Raw genomic sequence first — 22,149 nt, forward strand, 5'->3', positions numbered from 1 at the left:
TCTTCTCTCCTCACTTCGAAATGGTTTTCTCTTCTCCTCATTTTGAGAATTGTACACACAATTATAGCAGACGAATTTCAAGAGTCTCTTAACTCTCTCTAAAACTTTAAAAACAAACAAATTTCTCTTGAAATATTGGGGTTTCAATGGTTATTCAATCAAGCAATTTATTTTCATCATCTGTCACTTCCTCTCAATCTTTCTCTCCTATATTTTTCTCTTCTTCTACGGTGATCAGACACAATTTTTGGCATTCCATCGATTCAGGCTGCAATAGAGATCGATCAAAATAGGTATAGTTAAATTGGGTGTTCTTTAAATTTTTTTATTTTTTATGGTGGGTGTTCTTCAATTTTTAAATTCGTTGAAATTTTGGACATTATAAGTTCTATTACTGGCATTTTGTGGTATTTGTTGATTATTCTAACAACTATTATAAATTTTTATGCCTGTAATATCAAAATCTCGACTATACAGTCATCGCTGATGTTCAATTTGCAGCTTTCAACATCCTTAATAAGTTAATTACATGTTCAATCTATACTAAACACTAGAAGATCGACTTTTTTTTCCCCTACAATGGAATTTTTTTTTTTTTTTGCTCTCTTTCTCTACAAACATAGCATCTTTAGATGCATTAATTGGAAGTCAGAAGTTGCAGGTTGATATGTTGATGCATACGTCTTTACAATTGCTACATCGCAATCCTAGTTTTATTGTTCTGTGCTCGAATGTTTATCGTTTAAAGTTGTACTGTTTTACATATGAATATATATATATATATATATATATATATATATATATATGGGTAGTTAGGCACCAAATTTTTTTTTGCCCGGGGCATCAAAAACCTCAAGACCGGCCCTGCTAAATACACTAGTACGTAGAGCTCACCGAGAGGATTAGTTTTCCTACCTCACACAATCCCAAAGATTGCTGGAAATTGCAGAAGCATCGCCGGAAAGTTCAAACATTTCGAGCTTGGAATCTCCCTCCACGATTCGTGCATGGACGATCCGCCACCATAGGCGTGTCGGCGAGGAGGAGACTGACAGGATGCCGGTGGTCCTCCGTCGTTTCGTTGCCGGAAACGAGATTTCTGGTCCGGTCGCAAGTTCGGGTCGTTGGTCTTTTTCACGGGTCAAGAGTGCCCGGTTCTTTTGGATACTTCTCAATCATTCGATCTGATCTAAGGCTATTTATAGCCACAATCCTAATTGAATATGAGGGCTTAGATTAAGTGGTGAGGAATTGAACGGTTCAGATCGAATCACTTCGATTTTTCCTTTTTCCATAATTCTTCTCAAAAAATTTGAAATTCGTAAAAATTAGCTCTGATATCTGAAAATTTTCTCGAAAATTCTCATGAACTCATCGTGTCGTTTACTTTATTATCAAACCCTTAAATCAAGAATTTCACCTTGTAAAAAAAATTCTGAAAATATTCTCGAGCACCATTAATAATTTTTGAGCTCATAAATAAATAATTATCGAATGATCTCAATTAAGCTCAAAACAATTTTCCAGGGCTCACATATATGCCTCCTTCGTAATGTGCGTCTCTCACTCACTCTCGCTAACATAGTTAGATCAGCTAGGTTGGTAGTTACCTACCTAAACTAATTAGTTTGTTTATTATGAAGAATTTGGTTTTGGTTATGTCATTGTTTATTGAGAAAATTATTTAGTTCTACACCCAGTCACATCATCAAACATTCCTTATTGAGTGGATTGTCCGATTAATACAATTTTCGTCCATTTTTTTGTTCTCATTGTACCCTAAATTCCACATGACTGAGATTGAGACTAACAAATGCCTTAAGGGTCTGTTTGGTAATGCTTTTGAAAGTTATTTTATAAAAACGATTTAAAAACAAAACAAAAAAACAAAATGAGAAAACTAGATTGTATTTTCCACATTTGCAAATGCGGTCGGTAGTTTACTGTGAAAAAATATTTCTTCATATTTTCCAAAGCTGGGAGAAGAAAAAGTGAAAACATCGAATTGTTTTTTTTTTAGGGGAATGAATTAGATTCATAATTTAAGAATTGCTACAATCAAACTGTAAAACATCTTTCATAGACGGAGGAGCTTATACAAAAAATAAGGATTGAGACTGCAAATCGCTAGCCAACTAACCCAATGAATGTGCTACCATATTAGCTGAATAATAGCATAAGGGAGTAACATCCTTAAAACGTCGAATTGTTGTTTTCAGTTTCTCCGAATAAAAATTGAAAACATTTTATATCTTTATTTTTTATATTTTGAGAAATAGGTCACTGAACACATTCTCACCTTATATTTTCATTTCTGAAAAATAAAAATACAAACATATGAATGTTACCAAACTCCACCTTTTTTTTTTCATGGAGATATCAGATACGTGTGGAAAAAAGAAAAAACATCATGAGCAATATCTAAAAGTCATGTCTCAATTAGAGAAATAATTGTGTAATCCTTACATCCGAGATTAATGACATATAACAAAACAAACAAAGCTCTTAGAACCAAACAAAATAAAAAAAGTGGGTTCAGTGGCCGATTCAAAAACTTTTTTCAGGATCAGTAAGACTAAAATTGAACGGTCCCAAAAAAATATTACTCTTGTAGTTGAAGGTCAATAAAAATTCATTTGATCACAATATATAAATCAATAAAATTTACATATAAATTTAAACAATTTATTAAAATCCAAAGAATTATCTAAGAAATAAAAATGAATCGGTAAATTTCTATCGATGATGCACGTGCATCAGCTTCAATTGATCCATTAATCAGGATAAAAGAAAATTGATTGAGTGAATTGATGAAGCCCCGCGGCGCCGCCCGTGGCCCAGTTGGAAGGAAGAAAAATAAAAACAATAGTATAAGAGAGAGACACACTGTGCCTTTGAATTTATTTTTCCACACTTATCTTTTCAAAGCATGTTCATCTTCTTCTTCAACGCTGCTCTTCATTTTTACCCCATTCTGCCATTTTTACAGATCCGAAGGTCTTCTTAGCATTAAGCTTCTTAAGCAACTCAAAAAATCGATCCCTGAATCCTTCCCTGAGTGGGATACGATCATACGATAAGAGCTGCCTAAGATCAAAACTTAAGAGTAGCAATGAACCCAGAAACTGAAGTAGCAAATCCTCATCATCATCACTTGGTTCTAATCCATGGCGTAGGGCATGGAGCTTGGTGCTGGTACAAAATTCGGTGTCTCCTGGAAGCAGCAGGCTACAAAGTTACATGCATAGATCTCAAAGGTGCTGGTATTGATCAGTCTGATCCCAACACAGTCCTCACTTTCGAAGACTATAACACGCCTCTCATCCACTTCCTGTCCTCCTTGCCTCAGAATGAAAAGGTATGGTAGTACTATGCCTCTCGATCTCATAGATAGAAGGGTGTACTCTTGTTACGGTTGGACTATTACAACAAGTATTTTTTGTTGTCAGATTGTCAATACGTGTTTCATTAACTTTTTATCTATGATGTTAATTTGGGATCAATGGTTTGTAGGTAATACTTGTTGGACACAGTGCAGGAGGTTTGAGCTTGACAGATGCAATACACAGGTTTGGTAATAAAATAAATATGGCCATATATGTGGCTGCAAACATGTTAAAGCATGGATTTTCTACAGATCAAGATATCAAGGATGTAAGGTTTCTTCACTGTAATTTCCTTTTGTTCATACTAATTTATGATCTTAAATCATTTTCATATTTAGTTATACATAGAATGCACTACGTACTACAGAGTAAATCAGTTCTGGATTGTCTTCTATATTGTAGGGAGAACCTGACTTATCAGCATTTGGAAACGTAAATGAGTTTACATTTGGATTGGGACCAGACCAGCCTCCAACTAGCATCATAATTAAGGAGAACTTTAGGCACCAAATCATGTATCATATGAGCCCTGTCCAGGTAATGAAGCACTTCAGTACATGTATATATCTCATATACATATATATTCTTCGAGCCTTAAATAATAAGAGTGGCTTTCCTCTAGCATTTACATAAGGTATATGTTATGAACTCTTTCGGATTGATTAAATGATCCACAGGACTCAAGTTTAGCTTCGATGCTGCTGCGTCCTGGACCAGTTATGGCGTTGCAAGGCGCTCGATTCGAAGGAAATATTGGTGATGATGCAGATTGTGTGCCAAGAGTGTACATCAAGACCATGAACGATCGTCTTCTAAAGCCAGAGAAACAAGATGCCATGATAAAGAGGTGGCGACCATCCCAAGTCTTTGTTCTTGAAAGCGACCATAGCCCATTTTTCTCCACCCCCTCTCTGCTCTTTGATTTGTTAGTTAAAGCATTGGCTTCCATCAAATATTAATGTCCTCGTCTATGGTCTCTCTCTTAACAAAGCTTTAATTAACTACTAACAAAATATAATACATCTTCTCCGAAAGACCGTATCATTGGAACAAGACATTTATGAATTATGATATTGTTTTGTAAACTTTTTAAGTTTGAAGTAATCAAAACTGAGCAGTGTTTCTTATGCTGGGACGAGTCTAGTTTTGATTGGTCTGCCTATCCTTTGCATGCCCAAATTGCCTCAAGGTCATGACTTATGACAATGTGTTTGCTGGTAATTATCTTGAGGAGGCTAATGATTTACTTTCAGAGTTTGCTAGTTTCTCTAGAAAAGTTTCAAAGAGTGCTTTATTGTACAAGAACAATTGGTCGGTGTAGTACATTTTCTGAACGGTTCTATCTTAGCTCTAGAATCAGGTTGTTTTTGGCCCTTTATATGCTTCCCATCTAAATGCCCCCTTAAGCGATCTCAATCGCTAATTCAATGAAATTTTTCTTTCAGAACAATTTGACTATGAGGAAATTAAAAAAATAAATAAAGAGATTTCTATTAATCTTGGTCTGTCCTCTGTCATAACAAAATTAAGGAATACGTCATTGTTTTCTGATTTTTTTTAAATTTTTAATTTTTTTATTATTATTTTTTTTTTTTAAGAACATCATTGTTTTCTATGTAGCACCACGTTAAAACACAGCCCCTTGACAGCAAGAAAACACAAGAAGAATTAGTATTATAAGAAAGTCAACATTAGAAAGAGAAATTTCAATGGGACTCTTTGTTTGTAACTTTGTAGCATCTCGGACATAAAGTCCAAAACTAGCTAGATGTCTCATTATCCCTTGCAATTCACAATATATAATGTTTTATTATCGATCCTTGGTTTTACCACAGCTCCTTCATATATCCTCAGCATATACTAAAAGCGACATAGATGATAATATGAAACTTTTGGCTGTAAGCCCTTTGATCATTAATCCTAGTGCATAAAGTAATCCCTTGTAAAGATTATAAATGCTTCAATATTGCAGCAACCTTCCCTTTAAACTTACCCAGATCGCATAAGTTTTTGGAAGAAAGGCATACTTTGTATTACAGGAATGAGGAATGGGTACTTGGTTTGTTTGTCTTTGGGGATTTGCCTTCTACTTCAAGTTCAACATGCTCATGCCAAAGAAAGTATGCTTATTATTTTTCACCTAGTTGTTCCTTACTCATATTGTGTACAACGCAGGCTGAAAATTGATTATTTCTGTTCATGATCATGTTTGGTCTTTCAGATAAAACGGACCCAACGGATAATGTAAATCTGACCCCATTCCGGGCTTGGAGAAGTGCTTATTACTGCTTGCAGAGAAAAGTAAGAGCACAAAATACACATACATTTTACAAGATAAAAATCTTTTGATAGTTGCATTATTTAACATGTTATATTATCAGATTGACATTGATCACATGTTAGAACAATATTAATATCTTACTAGTAGTAGATGGATGGTTTCTCATATTGCCACTCCGTTGCTCATAGTGTCTCAATTTCTCCTTATTATTAGGCCCCTGCTAATTGCACAGCATTTGAGACGGTTTCGCTGACAGACAGAGGACTAATAGATGTGATCCCAAGTGGGATAGGAGAATACTGCAGTGCAGACACAGGGTGTGCACAACACGTCTTGGATGTGCTTAAATGCATCTACCTTTGCAAACGAGACTTCTGGTTTGCCAATAACGCCACCGTTTCAGTGCTCAATCAAACCATTCATGATGGATGCTCCAACAAAAAAAGTATGTACTCTTTCTTTATCCATTTCCGAATATATCATCAGACAGTTTCGTGAGTACGTTATATTGTTAATCTCTATACATACATAAATTTGATTCACCAACTGTGATATCTGATATGAGATCATTACTTTATGAGTAGTCCGGATGTATGAATGTGATATGAAAGATACATATGATTGATTTGAGGTCTTGTAAATGCAGGTATATCGACACTGAATCGGAATTATAAAAAGAGCAGTGGGATGAAGGTGCAGCAGAAGATTTATACACCATTTGTTGCATCACTATCAACCTTGGCATTCATAGCCATCTTCAACATGTGAAACGTTTTGCACTTGCTGTGTGAATGTGTGATAACCGGGACAACATGCAAGTATATTTATGGGCTTAGGCTTAATCATCTAGAGTGCTATAATTGAAACTATCAATAAGATCAACAGTTTCATTACACTGCAAGCATGCGAGTCGATCACACACTTATCTTTGTTTGCACCTATCTTATTTGTAATATTTTGTAATAATCGTGATTATATATATATATATATATATATATATATATATATGTAACAAAAAGCAGAATTATCTACAGATCTATCATGTGGTGAAACACATGCAACTACTTATACCTTTGCCGATTTTATCGCAGCATGTTAAGGATCTTTTAGCTTTCAGTTCATTTATCCAATATTCTAAGTGAACCACGGCAAGTGACCTAGTGGTTCTTGCCTAGTTGGGTGTGCTCCCCAACCTAGGTTCGAACCCAGAAGCTGTCAAAGTGACCAGGCACTGTGCTGCAATGCACAGTTGAAGCATTTCACATGCGCCGAAGGGGTTTATCTTGGGCCTAGAAAGCCTTTGGGTTCCCCTTGACAAAGTAAAAAAAAAATCCAATATTCTAAGTGGACTTTAGAAACCTAGCTAGCTCATTATTCTAAAGATCAAACCCAGAGTGCCGAGGACAAAAGGTAGTAATGCATATTTCTAATGATGGTAGGAATCATTATCGGCAAAAAGAGAATTCTTAAGAGTGAAAAGGAACTTGATCGATCACTGAACAGAGATAAGTATATTTTAGGCGCCTCATTCTCATTGTATATGAAATGGATTTTGGCATGGTTTGGTCGAAGCATATGCTAGAGTGTAACAATTCCTACTGAAAGAGGCAAATGAAACAATCTACGTACGATAGGCTGATTGCAACTCCTCAAGTCCTTATGGAAGAATGTAAGTAATTAAAACTCGATCCTTACAATAATTAAGTTTACTTGGAAGCGTTCTTGAAAGCTTTTAGCCAAGTAGGACAGTACGAGTAACGCCTAACCAGGTGGAGCAGTCATGCATGCAAGGAGTCAATTCACCTCAGTGAAGTGGTGTAAAACTCCTCCTAATTAAGCCGAGGTTAGTGTTGGGGCGGCCTAAACCAGTTATCATGTGTTTGACCAAGATACTTGTTCATCGTAGGAAAAAGGAAACACTAGTTCAACCCAAGATGAACTCATGTTGCCAACACCCTTTCAGCACTCAAGGAATGACAATCCAAACTGAGACAGAGAAACGAGCAGACAGAATAGTGCAGAAGAAAGCTAAAATATTCCTAAACAGCAGATAATTGATCAGAAGCGAAATCTTATTAAAGGTGTGTAAGTAGACAGTAGTGCAACAAAAGACAAACTGCTGTTCTCCTCCTCAATGTCCGAATGGACCAGAACAAAATTAACCAATAACAGTAGTGAACCATTGTAGCAAACCAGTCCTCTGAATAGAGATCAAAAACAGGACGCTTATGATCATGCCCCAGCATTTCTTCGCCCAACACGAGCAACAAAACCAGCTTTAATTGGAGCAACAGATCGTCCCGAACCACACTGCAATAATACAAATAGTCAAATAGTTAATATGTCTAACAGATGCAAACAGGAAGGCAGGCTATGGACCATTCAGTAGCATAATAACAGACCGTCCATCACCTGGAGGTGCCTATTTGATGTTGGAAAAGAACAACTTTTGATAAACATTATATACCACTCAAGCCTTCTCTATGTGTCTATTATGAATAATGGGCGCTGCCTGTTTCTTGGATCATTTCAGCTAAATTGACCAACTAGTAAAATCAACAAACTAATAGCCTGGTTTATGACAGTTACCTTCTCACATCTGAGAAAAAAGAGGCGATTCTCCTTGGACAGTATAGTGTCAGGACTCTTGCACCCAATGCAAATGACATATTCGTCTGAAAAAATTCAATTGTAGAGGCATAAGCAAAAATGAGAGAACAGGAACAACCCTGAAACACAAGAAAGCATATCCAAAAGAACAAATAAAACTGCCAAGCATGAATAAACCAAAGAGGATCATTCCAGATTAAGAATTGCAATAAAAGATAAACAATCATAAGATGAGGTACTCACTGACATAGCGCCGTAGTATTCCTTCAAAATTCTTGGGTGCAAATCTTCCCTTTACAACTAACCTCTGCTGACCGTCAAGGGATCCACTTGTCCCCAGTTCAGCCAGTAAAAAGGCCATAACATGATCCGGCTGCCTATGCATCCTGTAATTTTCACATTAAAGGGATTCAGACCAGACAAGCATTTCATTCCATTCGACAGGATAAATGAAATCAAACAACAGAATCTTTTATTTTTCTCATATTACGCATCACCGTATACCTTACCAATTCCTACAGACCATAAATGCTCCTTCACATATATCAAAACTGTGCAGCCTTGATAATGAAAACAGAAGGCATCCAAAAAATCATTATAGGGAAAATGTGATAACTTCGAAAGTCAACCCATATATGCTCAACTTATCAAAACAATTTACACATATCAATACCATTTGTATAAATATCGGTATACAAAATGAATTCCCTTGTTTGATGATGCAAAGGATAATAACAAAGAAAAACAGAAGATATGAAACACAGAAGAAAAGCCTTAAATCAACTTGACTTCCATAATCCTCTTGTGAAGTGTAGATTTACAGTAGTCCATATAGTTGGATACTCAAATAAACAGCAAAAAAAAACCACTTTTACAAGAAAGGAAAACCATGTTAACACCACATAGTGATCTTTTTCAGTATGACCACCTATCAACAGTAATACTACATTACTATGACAAGCTTGCATAAACAAGTTAAAGTGAGAAGGCGTCAAGAGTAGAAATTGGACAATGTAATTCAGTATGGAAAGAAACGCATCAGAATCTGAGTATGTGAGATAAAAACATTTGTTTTGGTTCATGAGACAAGAGAACAGAAACCTACGTCTTACATAAGTCCATGAAATTAACAAAGACAGTTTTCTTTGTGCCCTCACGAAGTACTTGTGGAGGCCTCATAGTTGTCCTACGCCTGTCGCCAGCCAGCTCAGGATTATTCTCCCGAAGGATATTGAAAACCCTACCAAGAAGCTGCAGTACGAAAAAAAAAAATGAAAAAAATCATTTACAATGAAATCATAGAGCAATCACTGTGAAGAGAGCTATACTGTAATGCAAACCTCCTCATAGTGGTAGTCACGATCACTCCCTTCCCATGGATGCGAGGCCCCTAAAACAATTCCTTCTCCCTCTTCATCATCCCCAGTCCCGTCTAAATTGCCAACAACATAAACCTCAACACTTAATTTTGAAGAAAGCCAAATCACACGCACCTTATGAAGCCAGATAAACTCATTAAACAAACCTTAGAGAACAATCTCTTACCATCCAAATCTTCCCTTGTATCACCACCCTCTTCATTCAAGACACTGGATTCAACCTAAAATCACATTAACCATCAAAGCCAATTTTTAGGACAAGAACTCTTCTTGTAGGGTTTGGAAAAGCTTGGCAACTTACTGGCTTCTTCTTCTTCTTTTTCAAACCAGAAAATGCACTTTCCTGTCCATCAGAAACTGCAAAGAGGAAAAACACAAGTCCTTCACAAAAGTGATGGATGTATAGTACAGTTGGAAGAGAATCGCTTAAACTACCTGCTAGGTTTTCTGTTTTGTCAGCCAACTTGTCCACAGAATCTCTTGAAGAATCCCGAATTACCACCTTCTTCTTTTTCTTCTTTTTAGTACGATCAAAGGGGACAATCTGCGACAAAAGGATAAAGCCAGAAAATTTGCAGTAGTCGAGGGACTCAAAACATGGCTAACTGATATTCCAACCACCTAATTGTACCTAGTTTCCTCAGCCAAAGCCTCATTTTTTACAGAGGGTTCTTAACTTCTTAAACATGTAATATAAGAAGGCTCAGATGGCTAATTGTACCTAGTTTCAGATATCAAACATTTGATATTAAAACCATGAAGTTGGTCTCAGAGCCAAAATAATGATCAGAAGGCTCAAGCTGAACATTCGGAGATCAACTCCAAAGAAAACCAGAACAAAAATTATCTCCTTAAGTTTTAGATAAATCTCGCGTAACCGCATGTGTCTGTGCAAACTGTGAACCATGTAGATTCCTCAATAAGATAGAAAATAAGCAAAGAGAAGTATGGCATACATCTGGAACCTCCTCCTTCACAGCATTCTTGTTCTCTTCAGCCATGGTTGCTGCCAACCGTATGAGAAAATTAAATCAATATATCCGAAACCAAAACACGTATTTTTTTAAACCAAACAATGCCACATTTCCCAACTTGTTTAAAAAAATGAACAGAAAAACCTCAACATAATGTAACCAACACCGGTGCAATTTCAATGCATGGAATGATTATACAAGAAATAAGCGAGCATTGCCATTGGAACCAAATATCAAAACTATAAAAGAAGAATGTGGGAGCAATGGCCATGCAGAAAAGTAGGAGAAATGTACAAGCCAAACCCTAGCAATATTTAGATGCGATGTGGAAGAACAAATGAAGAATGTGGGGGGAGCCCGATAACGATCAGAGACCATGAATTAAGAGAGTGACTTACCTTGTTGAAAGAAGGATTTCCCTCTTCCTCTGTTACTGCGACAGTGATCCTTTCGCTCTTTCTATTTGGAGCTCTGTAAATACTAAATTGTAACGGTTTTGGTATTTATAGTTTTATACTCCCTTCTTTTTTGTACTAGTTTTGTTATTGTTTGGGTTAGTTCCTCGGTATTTTATAGGAGCCCATTGGACTTCTGTAGTTCTTTTCTTATCCATCACACAGGAATAATGGGCTTGGCATTACTCTAAAAATTCTTTTAGGATTTAATGAGAAAAATCTCTCTAAAAATAGTTACTTCCCTTATAATTATAATACTAAATCAAGGGGAAAGAATTCTTGCAATCCCGAGTATTCCTCTTCCATATTTACGAAATTGTTTTAGGAAATCGAAATTGGGAGAGAAATAGTTGTTTCTTTCATTGGTAATAGAGGCATCTTTATATAGAAGATTACAAGCATAGAATCAGAGTCTTACAAGGAAACATAATCGTACAATGATTTGGATATCCATGAAGATATCTCTGAGAATATTTGTAAGACTAACCCTATTACAACTCAGAAAAGTAACTAGAGTTTGGGCCAGACACACAATTCAGATATACTTGAACACTCCCCCATGTGTTGCCCAAACGTGGTGCTCCTCTTGTTGCCTCGTCAAAAACCTTACCAAGTGACAAAAACCCTGTAGGACAAAAATAATCTCGGTTGAAGGAGAAAACGAGTACAACACACCCTTCATGTTTCGAGACCAAACATGTAGACATCTTCCCCTAATGTATGTGCCTTCCCCTGATGACTACAATCATGGGAGTTCGGATAACTTCCTTAAACCAATGCTTGCAACATGTTTCTCGAACGTGGATTTAGGCAATAACTTAATAAATAAATCTGCCACATTGTCCTCAGATCGAACCTGGTTCAATCTGATCTTGCGGAACTTTTGTTGTTGCTGATTGTAGAAGAATTTGGGCGATATGTGCTTGGTATTGTTGCCTTTGATGTATCATTACTTCATTTGTTCGATATAAGCAGCATTATCCTCATAAATGCTTGTAGGCTCATATGTGGTAGACTTCAAACCACAATTGCTTCGAACATACATAATGATGGATCTAAGCTATATACATTCACGAACTTCTTCATGCAGAGCAACAATCTCTGCATGGTTTGAAGAAGTACCGACAAATGTCTGTTTTGTAGACCTCCAAGATATTGTGATCTTACCTATGTTAAACACATAACAAGTTTGAGAACAACCTTTGTGTGAGTCAGAGAGGTACCCAGCATCAGGTCATCAGCAGAACCTTCCAAAACACTAATGTTATTTTGGGATGGGGAAAGGGAAAGCAGACCACTGTTGGTGGCGTCCCTGACATATGATGGGTTCAAATCCATCGTCTCTCTGTAGGGATAGAATAAGCCCATATCAATCATACCACTTAGGTATCGAAATATATCTTCAACACCAGTCCAGTGGTGTCATGTTGGCACAGAGCTATATCTAGCTAACAAGTTCACGACAAATGAGTTATTCAGTTTTGTGCATTGAGCTAAGTACAATAATGTGCCTATTGCATTTAAGTATGGCACTTCAGCCTCTAACACATCTTCATCGTCATCCTTTGGACGGAATGGATCATTCTTTGCATCAAGACTACGAACGACCAAAAGGGTGCTTGAAGGCTTAACTTTGTTAGTTTTGAAACGCCTAAGCATCTTCTGGGTATAGGCTGATTGATGAATCAAGATACCATCTTCATGGTGCTCAAGTTCCAAACCGAGAGAAAATCGTGTTCTCCTAAGGTCCTTCATCTCAAACTCGGATTTCAAGTGCTCAACGGTTTCCATTAACTTTTTTAGGGTGCCAATTATGTTCATGTCATCAACAAAAACCGCTACTATAGCAAATCCGAAACTTGTTCTCTTTATGAAAACACATGAGCATAGTTCATTGTTAACATATCCCTTCCCATTCAAGTATTCACTTAGACGGTTATACCACATCCTTCCGAATTGCTTCAATGCATATAGTGAGCGTTTCAACCTTATTGCAAACGTGCTCCGTGGTTTAGAGCCACTTGACTTGGGTAACTGAAGTCCATCTGGGACCTTCATGTATATCTCTGTATCTAGATCCCCATATAGATACGCAGTAACCACATCCATGAGCTACATATTCAATTTTTCAGAAACTACCAAACTGATAAAGTAGCGGAACGTAATGACGTCCATTGCTGGAGAATATGTCTCCTCATAGTCGATTCCAGGGCATTGTGAGAAGCCTTGCGCCACAAGCGAGCTTTGTACCTTACAATGTCGTTTCTCTCATTACGCTTTCTAACGAATACCCATTTATGGCTAACTGGCTTGGTTTTGGGTGGTATTGGCACAACTGGCCCAAATACCCTTCTTTTCGCTAGAGAATCAAGTTCTGCCTGGATCACTTCTTTCCATTTTGGCCAATCAGCTCTATGTTGATATTCATCAACGGAGTTTGGTTCGGTGTCATCGGTCTTAATAATCTCACGCGTTACTGAATACGCGAATACATCATCAATGATAATGGAGCCTTTTTCCCACGTCTCATGTACATTAGTGTAATTCACAAAGATCTCTATGTTCTTAAGGATAGGTTCTAACATTGAGGCGTCCCTCAATGATGTCTCTTGGACATAACCATAATCCAGAACATTCTCATGGGATGGATTTTGAGTATCGATGATCAAAGAATTTGTTTGTGCTTCATTCGCTCTCTTTCTAGTATCCTTCCAACCAATTGGTCTATCAGGCTTCCTCGCGGGACCAGCGGCCATAAACACTACATCACTGCCAATCTGGGCAGTGGCACCATCTCCTGGTACCTCAGGAGCGGCGTTACGTCTAGTATTTGGGACGTCAATGCTTGCAGGCACATTTGCAGCAAGTATATGTGATCTCGTCACTTTAACAATATCAGAAAATGCATCAGGCAGAGTATCTGCTATGCTCTGAAGTTCGATAATTCTTCGCACTTCAAACTCGGACTGTACGATATGGTGATCGAGATGAGATATAGTGAGCATAGACGACAACAATTCATGTCGTTCCTGCAGAACATTAGTGTTCTTATCTCCCCCTAATGAAGGGAAGACTGTCTCATCAAAGTGACAATCCGCAAATCTAGCGGTAAAGAGATCGCCTGTCAAGGGTTCGAGATAGCGGACGATAGTTGGAGCTTCATATCCAACATATATGCTCATTCGTCTCTATGGACCCATCTTAGTACGTTGTGGCGGCGTAATAGGCACATAGATGGCACACCCAAAAATGCGTAACTGGGAGATATCAGGCTCGTACCAAGTCACTAGCTGTAATGCAGAATAACATTGGGTGGCAGTGGGTCGTAGACGAATTAGCGTAGCTGCATGCAGTATTGCATATCCAACCAATTGGTCTATCGGGCTTCCTCACGGGACCAGCGGCCATAGACACTACATCACTGCCAATCTGGGTAGTGGCACCATCTCCTGGTACCTCAGGAGCGGCGTTACGTCCAGTATTTGGGACGTCAATGCTTGCAGGCACATTTGCAGCAGGTATATGTGATCTCGTCACTTTAGCAATATCAGAAAATGTAACAGGCAAAGTATCTGCTATGCTCTGAAGCTCGATAATTCTTCTCACTTCAAACTCGGACTGTACGATAGGGTGATCGAGATGAGACATAGTGAGCATAGACCACAACAATTCATGTCGTTCCTGCTGAACATTAGTGTTCTTATCTCCCCCTAACGAAGGGAAGACTATCTTATCAAAGTGACAATCCGCAAATCTAGCGGTAAAGAGATCGCCTGTCAAGGGTTCTAGATAGCGAACGATAGTTGGAGCTTCATATCCAACATATATGCTCATTCGTCTCTATGGACCCATCTTAGTACGTTGTGGCACATAGATGGTACACCCAAAAATGCGTAACCGTGAGATATCAGGCTCGTACCAAGTCACTAGCTGTAATGCAGAATAACATTGGGTGGCAGTGGGTCGTAGACTAATTAGCGTAGCTGCATGCAGTATTGCATATCCCCAAGTAGAAAAATGGAGATTGATGCGCATAACCAATGTCCGAACTATTATTTGTAGGTGCTTAATGGCAGTTTCTAGGAGACCATTTTGAGTGTGTACATGAGGAACAGGATGCTCTACATCAATCCCCAGCAACATGCAATAGTCATTGAACGTTTTCAATGTAAACTCCCTAGCATTACCAAGTCAAATTGACTTAATAGGGTGGTTCGGGTAGTGAACCTGTAGATGGATAATCTAGGCAAGGAGTTTAGCATATGCAGCATTTCTAGTGGACAACAGCGCGACATGTGACCAGCGTGTCAACGCATCAACCAACACCATAAAATATTTAAAAAGTCCACAAGGTGGTTGAATCGGTGCACAGATATCCCCTTGGATTCTCTGCAGGAATGGAATGAGTATTTTTGGATCTTTTGCGTAAGACGATCTTGGTCCTAATTTCTCTAAGGAATAGGCTTTGCAAAATGAGCGAGGGGCCTTAGAAGCAACCAATGAGGATTTTGGTTGGGCTTGAGCATCTAAGGTGCTAATTGAAGCAAAATTGGTGACTACACCATCATTCATGGCATCATGGCCATGAGAAATATCACCCATGGCGTCAGAACCATGGGAGAAGCCAACCATGGCGTCATTTGGGGGGGACGAAAGCTGTGTCTTTCATTGATAACAGAGGCATTTTTATATAGAGGATTACAAATATAGAATCAGAGTCTTACAAGGAAACATAATCGTACATTGATTTGGATATCTACGAAGATATCTTTTAGAATATCTGTAAGACTAACCCTATTACAACTCGAACAAGCAACTAGAGTTTGGGCCAAACACACAATTCAGATATAGTACTTGAACAAAATATAAATATTATATATCGTCTATAATATAGATTTTTTTTAAGGCAAAAGCCAGAATGGCCCTTACATACCCTTCTGCTGCCATAAGACAGACAAGAAGATGTGTGAGTACCCATAGTGGTACATAAAACTAGGTCACTCATTTGACATTGAATACATCGTAGACATAGCGGGATTCCCCTTTGGTACTACGCCGGAGGCGCTAGAAAATATAAGAACCCGGCCCTCCCAACCTAACTCTGAAACCAGTGAATCTAGTCGCCTATAGATCTCAATTGGTATATAACTAGAGACACTGAGACTTAAGTATACAAGACCAAGACCCAATACTAAACTAGATAGGAAAAAATCCACTAGACTGCCCCAGAAAAGGCATACATAGAAATTAGACAAAAGCTAATAAATATAGGGTTGGGCCAAGGGCCTAAACCCTAGCCCAAAATAATGGACTAGGTCAGAACCTCAGCCCAACTGTTCGTGGCCCAATAAGGCAGTCCACCAAGGAATAGCACCAAGCCCAGCAATCTGGTAAGGTCCAGTCCAACGTCTCCACCAAAGCCCCATCGTGCCTCACCGTCCGGCCGATCCACCTCACCCGACTGGCGTTACCACGAGCCGCCCCACCAAACCATCATCCCTGCCATTGAAGCTGATGCGGGAAGCGTGAACACGATAGCAAAAGGCTCCGACAAGCGTTGAAAGCCATATGAGATGAGCTAGAATCCACTAGCAATTACGGACATAGCCGTAAGAAACAGAGAGAAACTTCTCTAATATTTGGTTTTTTTTCTATAACTTCAATGAAAATTACAATTTAAGAGGTGCCTTATATATAGGGCACATAGCATAAACCTAATACAACTAGAAAACAAAAAGAATAATTTATTATAGACTAAAACTAGAAAACCTAATTAAACCTCATTAAATAAAAATCAGAAATAAAATTCTAGATACTAAAGAATATTACGCAAATATATAATTGGAATCTCAACCAAGATTTTGTTCGAGAATCCTGATATATCCAAAATAGTAATTTATGATTAATTCCATCATTAAGAAATCTATTTAAATACCAGTTTTCAATATTCAAATTATTATTCTTGATGTGAAGACGCTTCTTTCTTTTCGAGATTCTTTGTTGAAATTGGCTAAAACCTCATCCTACATCAGTCTCCTCCACTTGAAAAGAACTCAACCTCGAGTTCCTCTTGAATGCAGCTCGATCATTACTAGGAATAAAACATGATAAGCCATCAACTTCAATATTCTTGAAATTAAAAGGTATCACCATAAATTCAATACCGTAGGCAAGTTTAGAATAAGCATCTTGAAATTTGAACTCCTCCACTTGAAAAGGAATAGGCAATGACTTCTCCTTGGGTTGATCTTGAACACAATTAGGCATGCATGACATGGATATCAATATGATGAATGAATCAGCTTCCTTATCCTTAATGAGTTTCTCTTCAATCTTCAAAGTTGCTTCTTCATGTTCCTTTTCACACACCTCAGGATGGTCATTCTTGACGTTCTTCCTTCTAGGCTTGATTTTAATTTTGTGTGACTCCCACCTAAATAAATATGTGTTGTTTTTGCAATAACCACCTTGGACGCTTTCATGCCATGGTCTTCCAAAAAGCACATCAGTGCCGTCCATGTCAATCACATGACAAGTAATCTCTTCTTTATAAAATTTTCCCATATAGACAGGAACTTTACAAACCTCTGTTACTTGTGCATATTCATCCTCTCCAAATGGAATCCAGTATGGATCTCTTAGCTTCACTGTCGGTAATTGAAAATAATCCACAACTTTGTTTGCTACAAAGTTCTCTCGTAGACCAATGTCAATTATTACAGAGCATACCTTATCTTTGATGATACATGTAGTTCGGAAGTCGTCGTAATCTGGTGTTGTGAATATCCAACGTTCCATGTTTTTTTTTTTTTTTTTTTCTTTTTTTTGGATTGATGAGGTTATCCTAGGGCGAATCACTTGGCGTGTTCCTCTTCAACAAAACTTTCTTTGATAGATACTCTACGACCAGCGTCGTTGAGGTTGGTGGTAGTGAACTTCTCCCTTGAATCGTCGTCTGCTAAGAAGAGGGTGATACCCGCTCTGATACCAAATGATGCGGAAAGCGTGAACACGATAGCAAAAGGCTCCGTCAAGCGTCGAAAGCCATATGAGATGAACTATAATCCACTAGCAATTACAGACATAGCCGTAAGAAACAGAAAGAAACTTCTCTAATATTTGGTTTTTTTATTGATAACTTCAATGAAAATTACAATTTAAGAGGTTCCTTATATATAGGGCACATAGCATAAACCTAATACAACTAGAAAACAAAAAGAATAACTTATTATAGACTAAAACTAGAAAACCTAATTAAACCTCATTAAATAAAAATCAGAAATAAAATCCTAAATACTAAAGAATATTACGCAAATATATAATTGGAATCCCAACCAAGATTTTGTTCGAGAATCCCGATATATCCAAAATAGTAATTTATGATTAACTCTATCATTAAGAAGTCTATTTGAATACCAGTTTTCAATATTCAAATCACTCTTCTTGATTCTATGCCGCTTCTTTGCTTTTATGATTTTCTGGCTAAACCAGGCCCATTCTCGTCCTACATCAGAAGCCGTTCCGAGCCACTCCTCAGTGACATGCATCAGCCCTGAAAAAAATTCCTGATCCATGCCTCGAAACCCCACCACCATCGAACCATGGCACCGGCAATCCAAAACACCCAGCTGCAGAGATCATTCATCGAACCGTAAAGCACAAACACCGTCGTCGCCGCCCTCCCAGGCTAACCATCTGACGAAGCCCGTGTATATTTCTCCGAACGACTCCTATGGACATGTAGATCGCCCATCCGGCAGCAAACCCCATGGAAGCGGCGAGGATGGAGGCCAACACCGATGCCCGAGCGCCGCCAGACGAGACGGGATTCAAGACATTGAGGGTCTTAGGGTTTCTCGAGGTGAGAGAGACTTCTGGTTTTGTTTTTTCATAGTATTTATTACATGTCTCCTTTCACAAGTTAGCTATAAACATATCGTCTATAATATAGATGACAAAGTGACTCGTAATTTTAGGTAAAAGTTTTGACTCATGCATACCCTATATTTCCTCTCAAGTAAATCCGTGAATTACCAATTAAGGCTATAAACCTTATTGATCACAACAAAAATTAATGCATTAGACAATACACAGCATCAATTGAAACAAGCCGTGTTTCAATCATGTCTATGACATTGAGCAAATCTTTGGTCATTGGTTTTCTCTCTATAGTTTGCTTGATGCTCAAGGAAGCTCATGGAATAGAATTTACAGTCGGAGACGCAAATGGATGAACCCCCTGTCCAGAACTATCTCAATGGACTGATGGCAAGACATTCAAAGCTGGAGTATTTTAATTCTACTTCTCGATCAAAAAAGTCATTTAAGGGCATAATTCATTAACCGATTGTTTTTTTATTTTCTGGAAACAATTTTTAAATACACGAATCCATCATTTTATATCGAAGCTCTACAACTAGAGGAGTACTACAATGACTGTGACCCATTGTAATTACAGAATGGATGTATGTATTTCCCAGCTAACGGAATTGATCAATATGTCAACAATTTTAGAAATCAGTCTTAGGAGTGCAGACATGTTCGCATCCAAATATAGGATTGCAGTAAAACTTGAATCCTAATTGAAATTGCAGATCTTTGATGACGTTATGATTTATTCAATTTGTCAAACCATCCAAAGTAAAATCATCACACATAACACAAGATCTGTTGCCGAAGTCTCCAAAGAGGTAAACAACTGCGGGCACTATGCCGGTGAACAATCCACAATATGAATAGGAAAGTACATAAAGATCTTACACAACTCATCTACTAGAACCAATCTAGTGGGGCAGCGATGTCTTCTCGTCTTTGCTACTTTCAGATCAGTGAACTTGTTCTCCTTTGTCAATCTTGAGATGGTACAACTCTCACCTCGGTTGTCCATCACCTCAAGGCACAAATCATGCATGAACTACCAACAAATATGAAACATAAAACCAGAAAACTTTTTTGACAGAAAAAGCTTGGGATTTGATAATCCTTCAAAAGCTAAACAAGGAATAGCTTATGAAGGATTCTCACATGAAACTTTAGCTCAATGCTTTCTGAAGATAAAGGCAGAAAACTCTCAAGAAAGCAACGACCAAATATTCTGATATGTTCCACACCTTGAACAACCATAAGAGAAACATATATATAGGAGACATTTGGAGATAGCCTGACTTGCCTAGACCACCACCGTTTCGACTTGAAACACTCTAGCTTTACAAGGCAGGTGTCCCAACTACATTTGGTGGTAGACTGGATGTCTCCTTAAAGAGAAAACGGTGCCATTACAAGAGTGATAACTTAGTCTGCATACCCCACTCAACATCATAGGTGTGCAAGTGCAAGAGACAAAGCAAGGCTTCAGTTGCCGTAAACACAAGAAGGGATGGAAAAGAATAGGGTTTAATTCTGGACCTTTAAACACTCAAAAAGCAAGAACAGATCACTACAGGAGAAGGCCAAGTGATGTAACTAAATCTCAGTTCATGAGTTGCTCCTGAGGTGATAATGTACTACAATGCACATGTTAGGATTGCAACAGAACACGCATCTTAAACTAGGATTGAAATAAACCTGGAATCCTAAATGCAGAAATTGCAACAAATATGCAAATAGTCAGGTAACTCGAAACTAAATGAGGACAACAGTAATCAAATCTATACTGCATGCAAACACACAGCTGCTACAAGCACAAGTTAAAAACTGGGAACCAACTTAGATCACAAATTCTAATGAATCGCTTGAGATTGTCAATACATACTTAATCCAAGGGAATTGAAAGTTGGCATATTCATTTAACATGAACTCAAGTGCAAGAGAACTTCTTTCAGCACCATTTAAAACACCATATGATATGTTTATATAATTAACCTTACCTGTCAACTTACCACATGATAGATCAGATGAATTTGATTCACACATTTAGGAACATTGAAATTTTCCAAGGCATTGAGTTGTTGATGCCAAAGTTCCAAACCTTTTTTTTTTTTTTCAAAATTCAGCAGCTTAGCTTTGTTTGGAAATTGAGCATCCAAACATTCATCCATGAAACCTGCAACTCAACACTCTCAAAACAGGAATACCCGTGAGGCATGGTATGGTATGGTATAAAATCAAAGCGAATACTTCAGTTTTTTCTTTTTAAAAAAAAATAAAGTCCCTACAAAAACAAAACCCAAAAAGAGAAAAGAACGTCCTTATAGAAAAATGCAGAAATAAACACAAGCTACTAAGATCTTAGGATTGAGAAGCATATTCAATCCTAACAAACCAGAACATACTAGCAGTAAGAAAACTAATGTAAACAGAAAGACACTACTCCCCCTATATATGTGCTTATGATGAAAAAATCATGCTATTGGCATCCAAGAATATATTTTTCACAAGCACATATTTGAGGAGTTCACTTACCTGTATGTGGAAGCTTAGAAAGATGAGGCTCTTTTCGTATCCAGACTTGCTTCGTCTTGGGCACAGGTGAGAATGGAACCGAAACAAGTCTTGCTATCTTGTTTACCTCTTTCAAAAGAAATTCCAGCTTTTCTTGAAAATATTCTTTCTTTTTGTTCTTGAGTAGCTTCTTGTCATTTCAAGAATTCTTTCTTAGTTGATTGCACATTGGTCTTATATGTCCTCGCTTTCCACAATGATGACACACAGGCACAAAATTCTTCAACATTGGTCTAGGTTCTTCAAGCACAGGAAAAGTAGATTATGACAAGGAATGATCAGAACCTTTTACAAACTTGGTGACATGCTCTCCTTTGGATGAACTTTCAGCATCATATCCTGGACCATGTTATCTCCAAATTTTTTACCAATCATTAGAATACTTTCCAACTTTTCACCACTTGAAGAATCACATCCAACCTTGGTTTTCATTTGCTCAAGCTCATATAACAGATAAGCCTTTTCAGTTTTAAGCTCCTCAACTTTGTCACATCTCTCTTGGTACTTTTGTTGAAGGGACTGAAAGTCCTCCACAAGAGACTTTCTTACTACATCACCTGCCTCCAATTGGGATTGAAATCCAGCTTCTGTCCTACTAATATTAGTCTTCAAGTTCTCAACTTT

The 22,149-nt window shown here is 37.8% G+C and overlaps 3 protein-coding genes across 3 annotated transcripts; 2 read left to right on the forward strand and 1 right to left on the reverse strand.

Annotated features, from left to right (window-relative positions):
• Nucleotides 1-2,889: 2,889 nt before the first annotated feature.
• On the forward strand, nt 2,890-4,496 carry LOC112201487 (methylesterase 17). The gene is made up of 4 exons (XM_024342368.2): nt 2,890-3,358; nt 3,514-3,654; nt 3,789-3,923; nt 4,064-4,496. The coding sequence occupies exons 1-4, from the start codon at nt 3,113-3,115 to the stop codon at nt 4,343-4,345; spliced, it is 804 nt and encodes a 267-aa protein (XP_024198136.1). The 5' UTR covers nt 2,890-3,112; the 3' UTR covers nt 4,346-4,496.
• A 441-nt stretch (nt 4,497-4,937) lies between these two features.
• On the forward strand, nt 4,938-6,673 carry LOC112201488. The gene is made up of 4 exons (XM_040519630.1): nt 4,938-5,506; nt 5,608-5,687; nt 5,881-6,112; nt 6,314-6,673. The coding sequence occupies exons 1-4, from the start codon at nt 5,428-5,430 to the stop codon at nt 6,433-6,435; spliced, it is 513 nt and encodes a 170-aa protein (XP_040375564.1). The 5' UTR covers nt 4,938-5,427; the 3' UTR covers nt 6,436-6,673.
• Nucleotides 6,674-7,629: 956 nt separating this feature from the next.
• LOC112202079 (eukaryotic translation initiation factor 2 subunit beta) lies at nt 7,630-11,108 on the reverse strand. Its single transcript, XM_024342990.2, has 10 exons — nt 11,029-11,108; nt 10,613-10,662; nt 10,092-10,200; nt 9,958-10,013; nt 9,823-9,877; nt 9,618-9,709; nt 9,383-9,528; nt 8,521-8,663; nt 8,257-8,342; nt 7,630-7,977 (listed from the first exon to the last, which is right to left on the reverse strand). The coding sequence occupies exons 2-10, from the start codon at nt 10,655-10,657 to the stop codon at nt 7,900-7,902; spliced, it is 810 nt and encodes a 269-aa protein (XP_024198758.1). The 5' UTR covers nt 10,658-10,662; nt 11,029-11,108; the 3' UTR covers nt 7,630-7,899.
• Nucleotides 11,109-22,149: the final 11,041 nt, after the last annotated feature.

This window comes from Rosa chinensis, chromosome 5 (assembly GCF_002994745.2).
Source record: "Rosa chinensis cultivar Old Blush chromosome 5, RchiOBHm-V2, whole genome shotgun sequence".
Classification (NCBI taxonomy): Eukaryota; Viridiplantae; Streptophyta; class Magnoliopsida; order Rosales; family Rosaceae; genus Rosa; species Rosa chinensis.